This window comes from Macaca fascicularis, chromosome 18, assembly GCF_037993035.2.
Source record: "Macaca fascicularis isolate 582-1 chromosome 18, T2T-MFA8v1.1".
In the NCBI taxonomy this organism is placed as follows: Eukaryota; Metazoa; Chordata; class Mammalia; order Primates; family Cercopithecidae; genus Macaca; species Macaca fascicularis.
In genome coordinates, this window is record NC_088392.1 from 58,249,896 (window position 1) to 58,266,380 (window position 16,485).

At 37.8% G+C, this 16,485-nt stretch overlaps 1 protein-coding gene across 5 annotated transcripts in view; it reads left to right on the forward strand.

The window, feature by feature from the left end:
- B4GALT6 (beta-1,4-galactosyltransferase 6) overlaps window positions 1-3,914 on the forward strand; it is a 65,067-nt gene extending 61,153 nt beyond the window's left edge. For all 5 annotated transcript variants that reach the window (XM_015440063.3, XM_005586965.4, XM_005586966.4 and 2 more), the window contains one exon: window positions 370-3,914. In XM_015440063.3, coding sequence (XP_015295549.1) covers window positions 370-517 — 148 coding nt within the window. In that variant the 3' untranslated portion in view covers window positions 518-3,914. The remainder of the gene's footprint in view (window positions 1-369) is intronic.
- The last annotated feature ends 12,571 nt before the right edge of the window (window positions 3,915-16,485 follow it).

Here is a 16,485-nt window from a genome sequence, read left to right on the forward strand (position 1 = left end):
GGAATCTTTACAGAAGGAAGCATTTTTGGTGCTTGTTTTGAAGAGATATGTATGTATTAATAAATATATATATTTACGTTAAAGAGCCTGGTTAACTATGTAAAAGTATTTACGTAACAAAACGTAACGTTTCATTTACTAAAAATGTCTAATTGTAAAAGTGCAAAATAATGTTTTCAGGTGGCATTTTTTGGGTAGTAAAATTGCTAATTTAGAATAATGGTTTAGAGATTCTTAAATTATGCACAAGAACCAGAAATTGTAAAGAGCATTAAGTGCTTTAATTATAAGATGACCTTGAACACAGTCCTTGTCAGTTTTCCTTTTTGAACATGTTTTGTTCCTTTTTTTTTTCCTCTAAAACTATAGGTATAAATTACTAAGGTATTCCAAGGAGCGTCAGTACATCGATGGGTTGAACAATTTAATATATAGGCCAAAAATACTGGTTGATAGGTTGTATACAAACATATCTGTAAACCTCATGCCAGAGTTAGCTCCAATCGAAGACTATTAAAAGAAATGGCTGTCGTGGCAAGATAGACCACAATGCTGGATCATAAACTTGGAGCGCACTCTTAGTGGAGGTCAGCGATTGGCTGTGTCACAGTGCCCTTTTCCTTGAGAAGAGCCAGCAGTCCTCAATGTTTACAGAGTGGGACTATATACAGTCACCCTTCTCTCACCCATCCTCCCTGCTCTGAGACACACCCCTATGGCGAACATCGCAGAAACTGGAAGCCACTACTTAAGGTTGGAAGTTAAGAGAGCTCCCTATGAAGAGAAAAATTTTTATACTAAAATCTATAATTGAATTCAAGAGAATGCTTTTATTTCCGTTTAAACATATTTTGTATATATGTGATATAAATTAATGTGTGCAAATTGTTGAAAAATTAGATGTGTTGCAGTTTTGCATGTAATCGGTTATACCTTTATTGGACTTTTATAGACATTTTTTATTTGCATGAAAAAAAACTCACTAAATTTATGTCACTAAACAAAGGTTAACCCTTGTGTGAAATGAAGGAACTGTCAATAATTGACAGCCAACTAATATAGTAAACTGTTATACTAGTTTTGAGCTTTAGACCTCAGCCTTTTTTGTGGAAGAAGTCACAGCTTTCTTAGGCTTTAAAGGGAAAGAAGAAAGGACTTAAACAGCTTTTCTTCCTACCGGGATTACCTATGTTTTTCCTTGCTTGCAATCTCATCTGATTTTGCTAGAAATCACAACCATATTGTTTATGCATATTGCATGAGTATTACCAAGAAAATCTTAAAAGTTGTGATGTGACATGATATAAAGGACCTCTTTATGTTAAATGTCTTTCATGTATCTCTGGTGTGTCAGGGATTTTGTGCCTCAAAAAATGTTTCCAAGGTTGTGTGTTTATACTCTGTATTTTTTTTTTAATTCACAGTGAACAGCACTTTTATTATTTCCAGTTCAGAAGAGCCAAAAAAAGTATCTTCATTTAAAAAGAATCAAGTCAGTTTTTTTAAAAGAATGATCTATGGAAGAAAACCCAATAGTGCTTATAATATACAAATGAATTATACTATTAGATAAGAATTAAATATTCTATTTTTATGAAGATAAATACTTAGTAGATAAAAACAAATTTTAAGTTTAGTTCTCAGACAGAATTTCACTTTTGGAGGGGACCCTTGAATGTTAGTTTCATTCAAATTATATTTTGTTTTTTTCACTTTTAAGAGATTATATCTCTGGTATTAATTACTAAAATTTTCTTTCTGAAAGTATAATTTAATAGAATTATCTTAAAATACATGATCAGTTATTCAGTGTGCTGATACTATTATGTCTTCTATTTGTAGTATCTAAAAAGTATAATTTAATAGAATTATCTTAAAATACATGATGAGTTATTCAGTGCACTGATGCTATAATGTCTTCTATATGTAGTATCTTATATGTTTGCATGATTGTCAGGGCTTTGTCCAGTTATCTTCATATGACTGTTCTCTGAAAAAAGGTCTTACTACCTGATATCAAGTACATATCTTAATTTTGGATGAACTTTTCCACAGTAAAGCCAAACGGTATTTTTTTTTTTAATTAGCAATTGTAAAGATTCTTTAAAATATCTTGATATTTTCACAAATTATAAACAAAAAATTAAATATCTATAAAATGAATCTTCAACAACAATGATGAACAATAGAAATCTATATATGAGAGACGTTTGGATAATATTTGTTTGCCTCAAGGATTGTTTACCTAAAACAGAACTATGGTATTTATCTCAGATTGTAAGTGTTATTTTAAAGTGTCATTTTTATGGCAATATTGATAACACAAATGACCACAAACTAAATCATAAAATAATTGAATTCTTACACTTTGAGAAAATGGATAGCTTCTCTGTTATAATACCAAACAAAATATTTTCATATTTCTTAGAACTATTTCCAAAATATTTATATTTCAGGTTTTTTTGTGGTAGTCAAAATAATGAAAAATCAAACCTTCTGAAAATTACGATATTTGTACTTAATTTGTGTATCAGTTCATTTTCTGTTTCTATTACATAGTTTTTAAAGTCAATGAAAGATTGAGAATGTTAACATTTGTTGATCAATGTGGAGCTGTCCACATTCGGTATCTTTTCATTTTTATATATATTTTACAGTTTCAAGAAAACTTAGTACTACTAGTATCTGCCTTATTTTCTTAAGTCTGACGTTAATTTTTGTTTTAGGAGTGAGATATAAACACTTTTCTTTTTTTCCGTTTTGAATATGGTTTGTCATCTCGTGAAAACCACCTAATTAGTTTGCTTTTTGTTTGTTTGGTTTGCTTTTTTAGTGTAGACCTAAAATTACTTCTGCCTATAAACGGTGACCTTAATATGTTTCTGTAAGTGACAGAGCTGTGCCCATTTATCTTCATTGTAAGACAATAAATTATTACATAAAGATTAACAAATATATTGCAAATGCAAATTATCTTCTTTATAGTATGTTTGGAGGATTTATTAATGAGCATATATTGATTGCCTATTCCATATCCAGTGCAATGCTAGGTATGTCTATGGAAAGAGTATTATTAGTTCATTTCTAAACAAATGAAGTCAAGCAATTGAGATCTTTCTGAAATTATGAAGACATCCTCTGATAACTTATCTGTTGTATTTCCTAGTGTCAAAGTCAAGAAACCCGTATATGTGGACTTAGGGCTACTAGGAGGTCCCTGTGGCACTAACTGGGAAAATTACATGGTGCTTTTCAACTACAGAAAGAAGTAATGACTAATGGGCCTGTCTGTAGAGAAGAAAAGGAAAAGAGTACACATTTGCTGTAATATGATATCTAATTCACAGTGGAGATAGTTAATTTTTTGCCAAAACTAGGTTTTATGAGTATTTTTTAAATCTACATTTAAGTTTTTGTTTTTGTGAAAAGGTATTCAGTAACAAAACTTCATAATATTAAGTAGATACAGTTATGTATTAAAAACTTCCTTATATACCCTTTTGCCAGCCAAGATACTGATACCTGTTTTAAAACAAAGCGGAAAAATGTCCAATACAATATTCTCTTTCTGGAGGCTTCCTACAAGTGAAAGCAGATTTTGTCATTTTATTTGGCCTTTGCTTGTCTTTGATATATTTCTTTATGTGTTTTTCAAATAAATACTATTCTAGATTTATTGTCTGGGATTTGCAAGTATGCCAGTTGAGAGAACTAAAATGGTCGTAGTACTGTTTATCAGAAAGAGGAAGTGTACTTAAGATTATTTTATTTATTTAGATGAAAGGCTTCTACATAAATGCACTGAAATACATGCTAGTAATTTCTTGTATCCCACTTTTCTTCTTTTTTTGCTTCTCATGGAAATGTTTGTACTTTTTTATCATTGTCTTTTATGAAATATAATGTTCTAAAGACTTTGTGTGAAGATGTAATTATTTTCCTCAGGAACTTTTTTGGGTTACTTGGGATTTTTGTTTGTTTGTTATCCTAAATTTTAAATGAATTATTGGTGAATATCTTGGTTGACACTAGGGTTGCAATGTAAGCATAAGGTAACCACAGCTTAAATACATTTGGAGATCACTTTATTCCTTTATCTCAGAAGGTAGTATTTAAGTATTTTTCATTAGTGCAACAATTAGTAATCTACTATATCAAGATAAATATTTAAGAATTCATTTTAGGATAAACTTTCTTCTCCCTGCACAACTTCAATACATTAAGTTGGTGTGTGATGCTCAGTTTACTACGTGTTTTTCAGGTATCGATGATTTTTAAGGCAAAGACCCAAATCTCAAAAATACCTAGGGACTAGATTTGTATTTGAGACTAGATTGTGAGATCATGAGTTTTCTCAACTATTTGTGAAATGAATTGTAATTACTTTATGTATAATATGATCTATAGGGATATTGTCACTGCATGTCACAACTAAAACCAGACATTAAATCATAATCATTTAAAGCCATGAAATTTAGTCAGCTTAGTCTGCCCCACCTATGGTGTTAATGTGTCCTCTGGTGAAGACATAGTAACTTCATTTAATGATCATATATGTGTGTGTGTGTATTATATATTTTGTATATATGATCATTATATATATCTCCTTGATATCCTATATTTGTACACACACACTATACACACACACACTTTTTGTGCTATCTTTAGACAAAGATTCAAGGTTGTTGGGTATCTTCAGGACCAAAATATTATTTAGAGAAGTCTGTTTTTAAGGAGCATGTACTGTGTTGCTCTTGATTTAAATGACTTCAGAAAAGTGATTTGCCACTCAAGTATACAATGAAAAGAAAAAAAACAGTGTGAAAAATAAAACTTGCATCTTTCTCAACACATTCCCCTAACAGATTTTGGTTGCATGCCCTTGCTAATATAATTTTCCCAATTTTATCGGTCTAAGTGTGTGCTCTGAAGGATCTTGAGAGGTATCAGACATTACCTACCTTCAAGGAGTTTACGTCTTCTGTGTGTAAAACTGATGTAGCGGAAACACCTGAAGAACCATATACCATCAAATGAGGGGCTCATTTCTGTCCTTTGCAAACGTTGGTTGTCTGTTTCACTAATTGAAGATCTTTGTAGGAGCAGCTTTTCTTCAGCACATATTTCTCAGCTATAAACATGTACTTCAGAAGGAGTTGTTGAGATAATTGTTCTTTTGCAATAGACCTTAAAAATTTGCTTAAGGATTTTGCATAAGGTGGGCTCTGCTGAAGGTGGGGATTAGAAGCAAATACTGTGGAATTTTTACTTATAACTTAGACTGATCTGAGTTTGAATCCAGGGGTCCTCTGCCATTATCTGTGAAACATTAACACATTTTCAAACGTCTGTTGTCCTCAGTTTCCTGTTCTCTCAATCAAGGATGATGTTCTGCCCGAGGATAATTCAAATGATTAAAAATAAGCTAACTCTAGTAGAGCACTCAGTGCCGCTGTGTCAGTGCCTGACACAGGGAACAAAAACTTGGCTCATATTGTCAGTTTTTCAGCTTTAGGTTAGCAAACTTTTCTTTCATGCACATTCTTGGCTTATATTTAAAGAATGATACTGCATTCTTTAATGCAACTAGAAAATGAAGTCAGTGATTACCCTATATGTGATCATATATATGAACAATTAGTAAAACGGCAAAAGTGTACAATTGAAATTTGTCAGTAATAGTCAGAAGAAGAAATGTAGCAAATGGGAATCAGGGTCCCTTTCCTCACTGGGTTGTGTGGTTTTAGATGGCATGGAAAGTGCACATTGTAGTTCAAGGAAGGCATTTAGTAACTCAGAGCTTCTCCCAGTATCATACTGGAAGAAGTCAAATATCCCCGATGTGCTGGAGTCCCTGCTCTCTCTCTCTCCAACCTTGGCTTTTGAATTTGACTTTTCATACATATCTGCAGTTTCCTTGGAAGGTCCTTCCTTTGCCTTCCACTCGCCCTCTCTCTTTGGATCAATGCTCACTTTTAATGGTGTCCAATAGAATGTTTTGTGATGATGAAGATGTTTTACGTCCATGCTGTCCGATGTAGTCGTCACTAGCCACATGTGGCTCTCAAGCACTTGAGATGTCAGTAGTAAGGGTAAGGAACTCAATTTTTGATATTGTTAAATTTTAATCAGCGAAATGCAGCAGGCAATCTCTTGTACTTCTAGAGCTTTAACTCCATGGACCCACTAAGTATGTACAGGAAATTCCTAAGCCTTTATCTCCAGCTCGGAATTGTTATTAGCATCTGACTCATTATCAATTTATTGGTCATCCCCACCTGTTTGTTCACAGAAACTTAAAATTCACCAGGTCCTTAGGTAAATGTATCAAATTCCTCTGCAAAACCTAGGCTTTTCCGGTATTCCCATCCCCTTAGCAAGTCCAGGCATGAATCTGAGTCATCCTCCCTTTTTCTCCTCCCCATGGTTAACATTACCTTTTAATTCTGTCTTCAATCTGCCTGGGTCTTTTGTTTCTTCAACAGCTGCCCAAAACCTTCCCAGTCTGTTTGTTTGTTTGTTTAAGATAGGGTCTCACCGTATTGCCCAAGCTGGACTCAAACACCTGGACTCAAGTGATCCGCCTGCCTCACTCCATCTTTTCTCAGTGCAAGGGTATATCTTATTCTCTGACTCCGTTTTCCATATTGCCACATAAATTGTCTCTTGAAATGCCACCTTGCCGAAAATCTTCCTGGGGCTTTCCACCAACTACGGATAAGGTCCAGGTGTTTCTGCTTCTCGTACGAGGCCCTTCATGATCTGAATTCTCCTTGCCTCTCCAGGACGGATAGCTCACCTCTCTCCTGTTCCATTCTTTCCATTCCTTAGCTACCTATGGGCTGCTCCGAGTGGCCTCTTAACCATTGCCTTTGTACACAATCTTCCCTATCTTATCCACCAGAGAATCTACTACATAGCTTTATTTATTTTTGTTGTTATTTTTTTGAGACAGGATCTGGCTTTCTTGCCCAGGCTGGAGTGCAGTGGCACCATCTTGGCTTACTGCAACCTTCTCCTCCCAGGTTCAAGCGATTCTCCCGCTTCAGCCTCCTAAGTAGCTGGGATTACAGGCACATGCCACGACACCCAGCTAATTTTTGTATTTTTTTGTAGAGAAAGAGTTTCACTATGTTGCCCAGGCTGGTCTCAGCTCAAGTGATTGCCTGCCTCGGCCTCTCAAAGTGCTAAGATTACAGGTGTAAGCCACCAAGCTTGGCCTACACACCTCTTTGACTCAGTAAGCTCCTCTGGAAGCCTCCCTGGCCAACCAGTTTGCCACTCTCTCACCTCTGCCCACAGTACCTAAACGCTATTAAAAGCATGGCTTACACTGTTGCATGTGTTTGATTAACAGATTTTCTTTTCTCCCAAAGACTGCTAACTATCTGAGAATAGCAGTGTCTTATTTATTTTTGTATTTCTAGCATCTGGCATAGTACTCAATGCATGACTGAGTCTGTCAGGGGAACACTTTGCCCTCTAATTAGGGAAGAACTAAATGGCATTCTAAATTACTGTTCTATTAAAACATATACCTCATCAGGAGATCGAGACCATCCTGACTAACACGGTGAAACCCTGTCTCTACTAAAAATAGAAAAAATTAGCCGAGCGTGGTGGCAGGCGCCTGTAGTCCCAGCTACTCGGGAGGCTGAGGTGGGAGAATGGCGTGAACCCGGGAGGCCGAGCTTGCAGTGAGCCGAGATCGCGCCGCTGTACTCCAGCCTGGGCAACAGGGCGAGACTCCGTCTCAAAAAAAAAAAAAGAAAAAAAGAAAAAAAACCATATACCTCATAGTTGATTATGTTAGGTAGGATCAGTATCTTCATTAGGACTATTAAAGGCCGTTGTCAAAATGTGTGACACACCTGTGAATAAATCTGAATAGAGAGCCCAGCTCTTTTATACTCAATATAGTTTTAAAATTAAAAGATATCTTCTAAGTCAGTTGATAGAGGTTAGTATGTAAGAGAAAAAATAGCAAAGAATTCATTGCCAAGATCATTTTTATTGTTTTTTTAAAAAATCAAACATGAAAAGTGAAGTCACCCTTCCCACAAAATATACAGTGTTATGTGACCCTAATATTTTGATGAAAGATTATATTTAAAGAATGATACTGCATTCTTTAATGCAACTAGAAAATGAAGTCAGTGATTACCCTATGTGTGATCATGTATGTGAACAATTAGTAAAACGGCAAAAGTGTACAATTGAAATTTGCCAGTAATAGTCATAAGAAGAAATGTAGCAAATGGGAATCAGGGTCCTTTTCCTCACTGGGTTGTGTGATTTTAGATGGCATGGAAAGCACATGAGAGCAGATTGTGAAAACACCTATTTGGCTTATCAAAGAGAAAGTGTTAATTTATCTCTGGAGTGTAATTTTCATCTGAGGTAGTTTTAGCAATGTGTCTAGTTAATTTCCAAGGATTATTAGATGTTCTTCACACAGTTCTCCCTCCCCTTCCACCCCTCTGTTGCCTGCTTTTCCTTCTCCCTTCTTGTCTTCCACCACCGTCTTTGTCAGAATCAGTAACAATCATGATGGCTATTAATTCTTCGTTAAATCCTGTTGAGTGTTTTTGTTTCAGCAGAACAGGGTCACTATGGTAACTAGATTCCCCTTTTATTATGCTTTTTCCCTTGCCCTTGGTATGAATGTCATTTTGCATAGGGTAATTATGCAGCCTTTTAGCCTATTTAGCAACTCGGGTAGCCTTGTCTTTATTCTAACACCAATAATTTTTTGTCATTTATTAACACACTACGTCTCAGCATTGTGCTTAGTGTTGGGGGAATGGGGGTAAATGAGATACAGTTTTTTTCCAAGTAGCCCATAACCAAGAAAGGGAGATGCTTGCCATGGGCTTCTCAAAAGGGCCAACCCCCTTATCTTCTAAATGTTTTACAGCCTACTTGTAAACCTGATGGAAAATTGGGCAGAAGTCTTGGACAGGTCCCATAAAAGAAGGAAAGCTTCCAGAGTTCTACCTTAGGCTGTGTAGGGGAGGGGCCTCGTCTGGTTACCACAGAGAGGGTGTGAGTGAGGGTGGGAAGCAGGTCGTCCACAGCACTGCAGGCTGGGGCAGAGGAGGGGCATAGCTTCTTTGCTGGTGCCGCTCTGTAGAGCAGACAGGTATGGATAAAAGGGATGCTCTTCACTATTTACAATAGCAAAGACTTGGAACCAACCCAGATGCCCATCAATGATAGACTGGATAAAGAAAATGTGGCACATATACACCATGGAATACCATGCAGCCATGAAACAGAATGAGTTCCTGTCCTTTGCAGGGACATGGATGAAGCTGGAAACCATTCTCAGCAAACTAACACAGGAACAGAAAACTAAATGCCACATGGTCTCACTCATAAGTGGGAGTTGAACAATGAGAACACACGGACACAGGGAGGGGAACAACACACACTTGGGCCTGTCAGGGGCGTTGTTGACGAGGCTGTGGAGAGTCTGGGATTGTCATACATTGCTGGTCATATATTGCCTGCTATTGTCACCACCTCTGTGGAGGGAAAATTGGCAATATCCAACAAAATTACTAAAACATTTACCTTTTGTCCCCGAAATCCTCTTTCAGGCATGTACCCTAAAGAAACATCTCTATAGATAGGAAACAACAGATGTTCAAGTTTATGGACACACTGTTTAGCAAAAGATTGGAAGCACTTGAATGTCTATCCAGAGAGGACTGGTTGAATAAGCTCCACACAGTGGAGCACTTTGGAGCCATGTAAAGGGGGCTGGGGGGTATTAAACTTTTAAACACACACACATTGACTTTTCTGTCCACAGACTGAAGGACTTCATTGCTTCTAAGTGAAAAGAATATGGCATTAATTTTATAGTATATTTTTATAAGGAAATAAAAGCCATCCAAATGCATATTAGGACTCATTGGGGGAAATGATGGAGTATTTTTTTAATAATGGTTTTTAGTAGCTACTTATCTAAAAACTTCTTTTAAAACTCATTTCCTGGGAGTAAGTGTAATTTTTTTCCTCCAGGCCCAGAAGCTAAAGTATTTTAATTACTAATCTCATTGGGGGAACAAATTGAGTAGAAATCATGAAATCACAGATCAGGAAGGGAACTTTAAAGTCATCTAGTTTATTTCCCTTGCTTTTTATTAGATATTAATATTAACGAGAAGAAATACAAGGGAAATTTACCACCCTTTCACCGGGCGATTGTAACAGCCTTTCGGCTCCACTCATTCAGTCTCCCGCAGCCACAAGACTGCACTTGGGAAAGCATCAATCAGATCTATCATTACCCTTCCTACCTTCACCAGCTTCCCCATGACACAGAAGCTCTTTTATTTCTTAGCATAGCCCTTCAGTCTTCTGCCATTTCCTAGGAAATATCCGAGCCTCTAACTAAACCGAATTGGCTCGCCTTTCTCTGAATATTGCAGTTCTGTCTCAAATCTTAGTCCCTCTGCAGCTTCTTCGCTCCAGGAATGACTTTTTCCTAGTTATTTGCCTGGTACCTCCTACTTAGCTTTTAAGAACTAACACAGATGTCCCCTCCTCTGTGAAGCCTCCAGGCCCCCAGGAATTGGAAAACATTTTTCTCTTGTGCTACCATAGTATTTTAAGTATTTCCATGGCAATGCTTTCCTTCTCCCTCCCTCCTTTCCTCTCTCTCTCCCACTCTTCCTCCTTCCTTTCTCTTTCTTCTCTCTCCCTTCTTTCTTTTTTCTCTCCCTACCCCACATTTCTCTTTCTTTTTCTTTCTTTAATCCCTCCCTCCCTCCCTTTCCTCCTTCCCCTCCCCTCCTCCTTCCTTCCTTCCTTCCTTCCTTCCTTCCTTCCTTCCTTCCTTCCTTCCTTCCTTTCTTCCTTCCTTCCTTTCTCTCTTTTTTTCCTTCCTTCCTTCCGTTCCTTCTTTCCATTGCTAAGGATGTTCCTTGCCAACAGGCCCTGTGTCTCCATACACCTTTATAGCTCCAGCACCTGGAACAGAGTAGGTGCTCAATTAATGTAGGTTGAATGAATCAATACATCTATGCTGTTTTAGGCTGAATAATTGCCCCTCAGAGCTGTCCACATGCGAATTCTCAGGACCTGTGAATATGTTACCTTACATGATAAAAGAGATTTTGTATATGTGATTAAATTAAGGATCATGAACTGGGGAGATAATCTTGAATTTTTTAGGTGACCTGATACAATTACGAGGGTTCCTATAAGAAGGGGTCATAAACCAAGGAATGCAAGTTGCCTCTAGAAGCTGGAAAAGGCAGGGATATTGATTGTCTCCAAAGCATCCAGAATGAACACAGCCCTGCCAACACTTTAATTTTAGACTTCTGACCTCCAGAGGTGTAAGACGACCATTTTGTGTTGTTTTAAGCTACTGAATTTGTGGTAACTTGTTACGGTAACAGTAGGGAACTAATACACACGCCTATACAAATTAACAAGTCACAGTCCCTTTGGACTATTAGACATACTTTATAAAATCATCTGTGAAAGGACATAGACAATACACACAAAAAATAAAAGACATGGAGAAATGGCCACCTTCAGTAATTAAGTGAAAGTTAAGATAATTATGAGATATAATGGTATGTCTGTTAAAGTGACAAAATATTATCAATAAGCAGCACTGGTAAGGCCGTAATGCCATAGAACTTATTATATTAATGTGTTCATACACTAATATTACTTCAAACAGTAATAGATACAGCTCTTGAGAATGTATTATGTACCATACATTGTTTTAAGTCCCTTGACATGTATTATGACAACTGGTTTCCAAAGTAACTCTCCAGAGTAGGTGCTATGATTATTCCCATTTTACAAATGGAAAAAAAACCAAACAAAAAGAAAGCTTATGTGATCTGTACAAGATAGTAACAAGATAATACTATTTGTGAGAATGGAGCCAAGATTTCTTCCCAAGTAGTTTGATACCTAAGGCCTTGTTTAGTCTAGGAGTTGTATACTCCTAGGAATGTTAGGTCATTCACTTAATAATTCAAATTCAACAAAAGGAAAGAGCTGTGTGCTGTGTAAATCTGTTAATTGCAGCACTAATTACAAATACAAAAAACTAAGTATGTATCACATTATGGGGGTGGTCTAATTACAGAATATAAACAAGATGGTAATGTTTTCAAAAAATGAAAATTACAAAGATTACAGAGAAACATGGGAAATTGGTTATGATAAAATCATTAAAGCATAAAAAATAATTTAACAGTTATGATTGCAACTTTACATAAACATTTTTTATAATCTATTAATAAAAAACATTCTACTGTGGTAAAACCATGGGTTACTATATTTTTAATTTCTTTAACATGATTAAATTATTTTCAAGAGGAGTATAATAAAATAGTTACCTTTAAAAAATTCTGACAATTTTGTTCTCAATAAATCATAGGATTGACTCTTTCAATTTAATGTTTTGTATGAGGAGAAAGCCTATTTCAGATCCATTACTGATTTCTTTGTACTTCCTTTTATCTTACCAAAGAGAAGATGATGAATATTTTTATAGCTGTATCGGTTAAGACTTTCTTGGTCGTAAGTAATGAAATAACTGAATCAAACTCACTTTACAAAGGAAACTCTTTAGTTAATGCGGTGAACATTCCAGAAATAGTCAGTGCTTCAGCCAGTCAGCAGTGTCATCAAGACTGGCTTTCTCTCTTCCTGTAACTGCCCCCTCTCCCGAGGATGGCTCCCCTCGTAGTCCTAGGATGGCTGCCAGCACCTGCCAGGGCTGCCTTTGACCAGGGACGTACCACATTTTTATCTATTCATAAAAGAGAAGTCCTGGGTTTCCCTCTGATTGGGCCATTTTAGATCCCTGCCATCCCTAAGCCAAGTGCATGGCAAAGATGATGAGACTTCCCTGATTTAGACCAATGAGTTCCTCACTCCCATTCCCCTCCTCCTGGAGCTATGGCTGAGATCATTTTCATTCCTACTCAGTGGGAGAAGAATGAATGGGATGGATGCTGGTGTTACAGCTATAATGTCCCTTATGGAGCATTTGTGAATTTCCCTTTTTTTGTGTTTACTTTTTTACAGAGGAATCCCAGGCAAGGCGCTGACTCTCTGTGAGGCTCCCAAATCCCCGTGTAGGACTCCCGTTCCCCGTGCAGGCCCCAAGTAGCCCAGCAGTGCCTGGATCCAGGCAGTTCTCCCATCCCTTGCTGCTTCTCTATGAAGAGGCCTAGAAGAGCAGAGGGTCTCTGCAGTTCAACTCCCTCAACCAACACCTTCTTAGCAGGCTTTGGTGGTTGTTTTGAGAGGCAACCCTTGTTGTTTTGATTCTGGCCCTAGTCAGGACACTTTAAATACACTAGTTCTATTTTTAAATATTCCCAGTGATTAAGTTGTTGAAATCAATCCACGGATGCAGAACCTGCCAGTCGAAACTTGAACAAGGTTACCCACAAGAGCTGGTAGTTTTCTAGTGTTTCCCAACAAAATGGTCAATTTCTCATATACTGGTGGGTCATGATGCCATTTCTCACATCTGAGCAAGAGGAAAAACAACAACCTCGTAAAACCCGTGGGCTCAGGAAGGGTTCAGATGAGAGCTATTTGCCTACCTGGAGTCAAACCTCTCATTCCTTCCTTCCAAGAATGCTGCTCCATCCTGCTCGAATAGTTATTGAGCATGGACTGTGTGCTAGGCACTGTTCTCCAGAGACTTGGAAATGTATTCCCTTTTCTAAATACATTTCTAAAAAATTGTATATCTTTTCTAAATACACTTTCCTAATGAAGCCAAGAGTAGTGTTCACTGAGCTCAGCACAAGTGCTTCTTCAGGCAGCGACCCAGGCTCTGAGTTCAGCCTCAGCATGCTCTCCTGAAGCCTGTTACCGTGCTTTCACACCATGCCTTATACCCAGTTCCACCACCTTCCGTCTCCTGGGGAGTGAAATTAATGGCAGCAACAGCAGGAGGGTGACCGCTGAGCCTGGAGGGAAGCTCCACACAAGTGTTGATTTAAGAAAGCCTGCATGTGACCCATCTCTCCTTCAGCACTTGCATTGATTGCCAAAGATGAATTACCATCTGCCTTGGCTTTAAATTAACTGGGGCAGTTCTAACCCAGAGAGAATGGGGAGCCAGGAAAATGGAATTGATTCTAAGCTTATTTCCATTTTGAAAGGCAGTAAGAAGATGTAATGGGGCTCAGGGAGGGGTGTGTTCTATGAAGTGTGAAGTCAGAGGAAGGAATTGGCTGTAAAACTAAGGGGTTGGGTGGGAAATAAACATTCTTAGGAAGTGCTGCCTGTGCTGTAGCTCTTGGTGGACAAAATGCAGTGAGAGGCATAAGTACTCTAAATTTTCTTGTTTGACAGGTGCTATCAAAATGTTTCAGGAGGTATTTGTGATTTGTGATTAGGCTTTGTGATTTTTGTTTTCAGAAGATATCTCAGTATTAGTGGTTTTTTGTTTTTTGGCTCTGTGTGTGTGCACATAGTGCCAGCTTTGAAGCTATGAGATTGGAAACTGCCTGATTACCCCAGGCTCAGTGTAGCTAAAATTGGACTCATTATCTCTGACTGCAAATCTGTTCTTCTGCCCGTATCCCTGAACTCAGTTACTCTCTCATCCATTCACACCATTAACCAGGACGGAAGCCCGAGGCTTCCTAGACTCCTCTCATTCTCTCACAGCCCACAACAAAGCTATCATCACTCATCTGCTGATTTTCTATTCAAATACCTCTATAGACATCGAGGAAAAGAAGGAAATGTTTAAACATCCTGCTATCTGAGAAGTGGCCTCAATGTTATTACAAGCTAATCTGGCTCTCTCCTAGCTGAGCTGTGTTGATCCCTTGGATGTAATCTCACAGAACATCAACACCAAACAAGGTCGCTCTGAGACTATGACAACATAAGACAAAAACAAAAATCACTGTGAAACCCACAAAATACCAGATGTCACCCTCCCACTAAAATGAGTAACTGCTGCTGCTTTACAAATCACGCCTTTATCTCTACTCTGGTCTGCCCTTCCTGTAGAAGTGCTTGAGATACCCAATCATAGAATTATCCCCAGTTCCTTAGACTCTCCCCAAAGTCACCCAACCAAAGCCCGAGTCCTCTAATAGGTTTTCTTCTAACACCCTCTTAGTGAGATGCCCCACGGTTTCCCATGGAATATGCTTTATCTTGCTGGAAGGAGTAATAAACCCAACTGATTCAACCGCAAAGGTGTGTTCCTGGGGGATGTGGACTGTGTAGTGTATTGACACCATTCTCTCCTTTCCATTTCTAGTTAAATCCTGTTTTTTATCATCACCAGCCTTTATTATCATCAACAACATCCTGTGTAGTTTTCCAGGTTCCATTGTTCTTCCCCTCTCAGCCTTTTTCATGCTACCATGAGATTACCTCACCCACCCCACCAGTGGATTGTGTGAAACTTTTTGTTTATCAAAAATGGGCCACGGGATATAATGTATTTACAACATAAACTCCTAGATATTATGCACTGAGAAGAACACAATATCATTTCTGTAATATCCTTGCCAAAAATGCATAATCCCATTTCAGTCATGAGAAAAACATCAGGCAAATCCAAATTAAGGGATACCCTCAAAATAACTGATCAGTACTCTTCAAAACTGTCAGTCATGAAAGACAAGTGTTGTAAGTTGAATTGTGATCCCCCAAAACAGATAAACACATTCTAACCCCTAGTAACTCAGTGCGTGACCTTTTTTGGAAATAGAGCTGCTACAGACGTAAGTCACCAAGACAGAGTCATACGTGTCACAAAAAAACAGATACTACATGATTCCACTTATGTGCAACTGAAGTAGTCGAATTTATAGAAACAGAAAGGAAAATGGAGGTTACCAGGGGCTGAGGGGAGGGAGTAAAGGCGAGTTGTTGTTTAATGGGTATAGAGTTTCAGATTTGCAAGATGACAAAGTCCTGGAAATCTGTTTCACTACCATGTAAATATACTTAACGCTACTGAACTGTGCAACTGAAAAATTAAGACAGTAAATTTCTTGTTACATTAAAAAAATTAGATATATGCATATACATGTGTATAAATATATATTGATTTTAAAAGATGAGATCGTGCTGTTTAGGGTGGCCTCTAGTCCAATATGGCTAGTGTCCTTATGAGAAGATAGCCATGTGAAGGCAAAGACACACAGGGAGACTGCCCTGTGACAACAGAGGCAGAGATTGGAGTGATGTAGCTGCAAGCCCAGGAAGCTTTGAAGAAGCAAGGAAGGATTATCCTCTACAGATTTCAGAGACAGCACAGCCCTGCCAACATTTTGATTTTGGACTTTTGGCCTCTAGAACTGTGAGACAATACGTTCCTGTTGTTTTAAGCCACCCTGTTTGTTGTTACTTGTTATAGCAGCTCTAGAAAAATGCTGTAGCAAAGAAAGACTGAGAAGCTGTTATAGGTTGGATGAAACTAAAAAGTATTTCTATCAGTGTTCTTTTCCTGGTTTT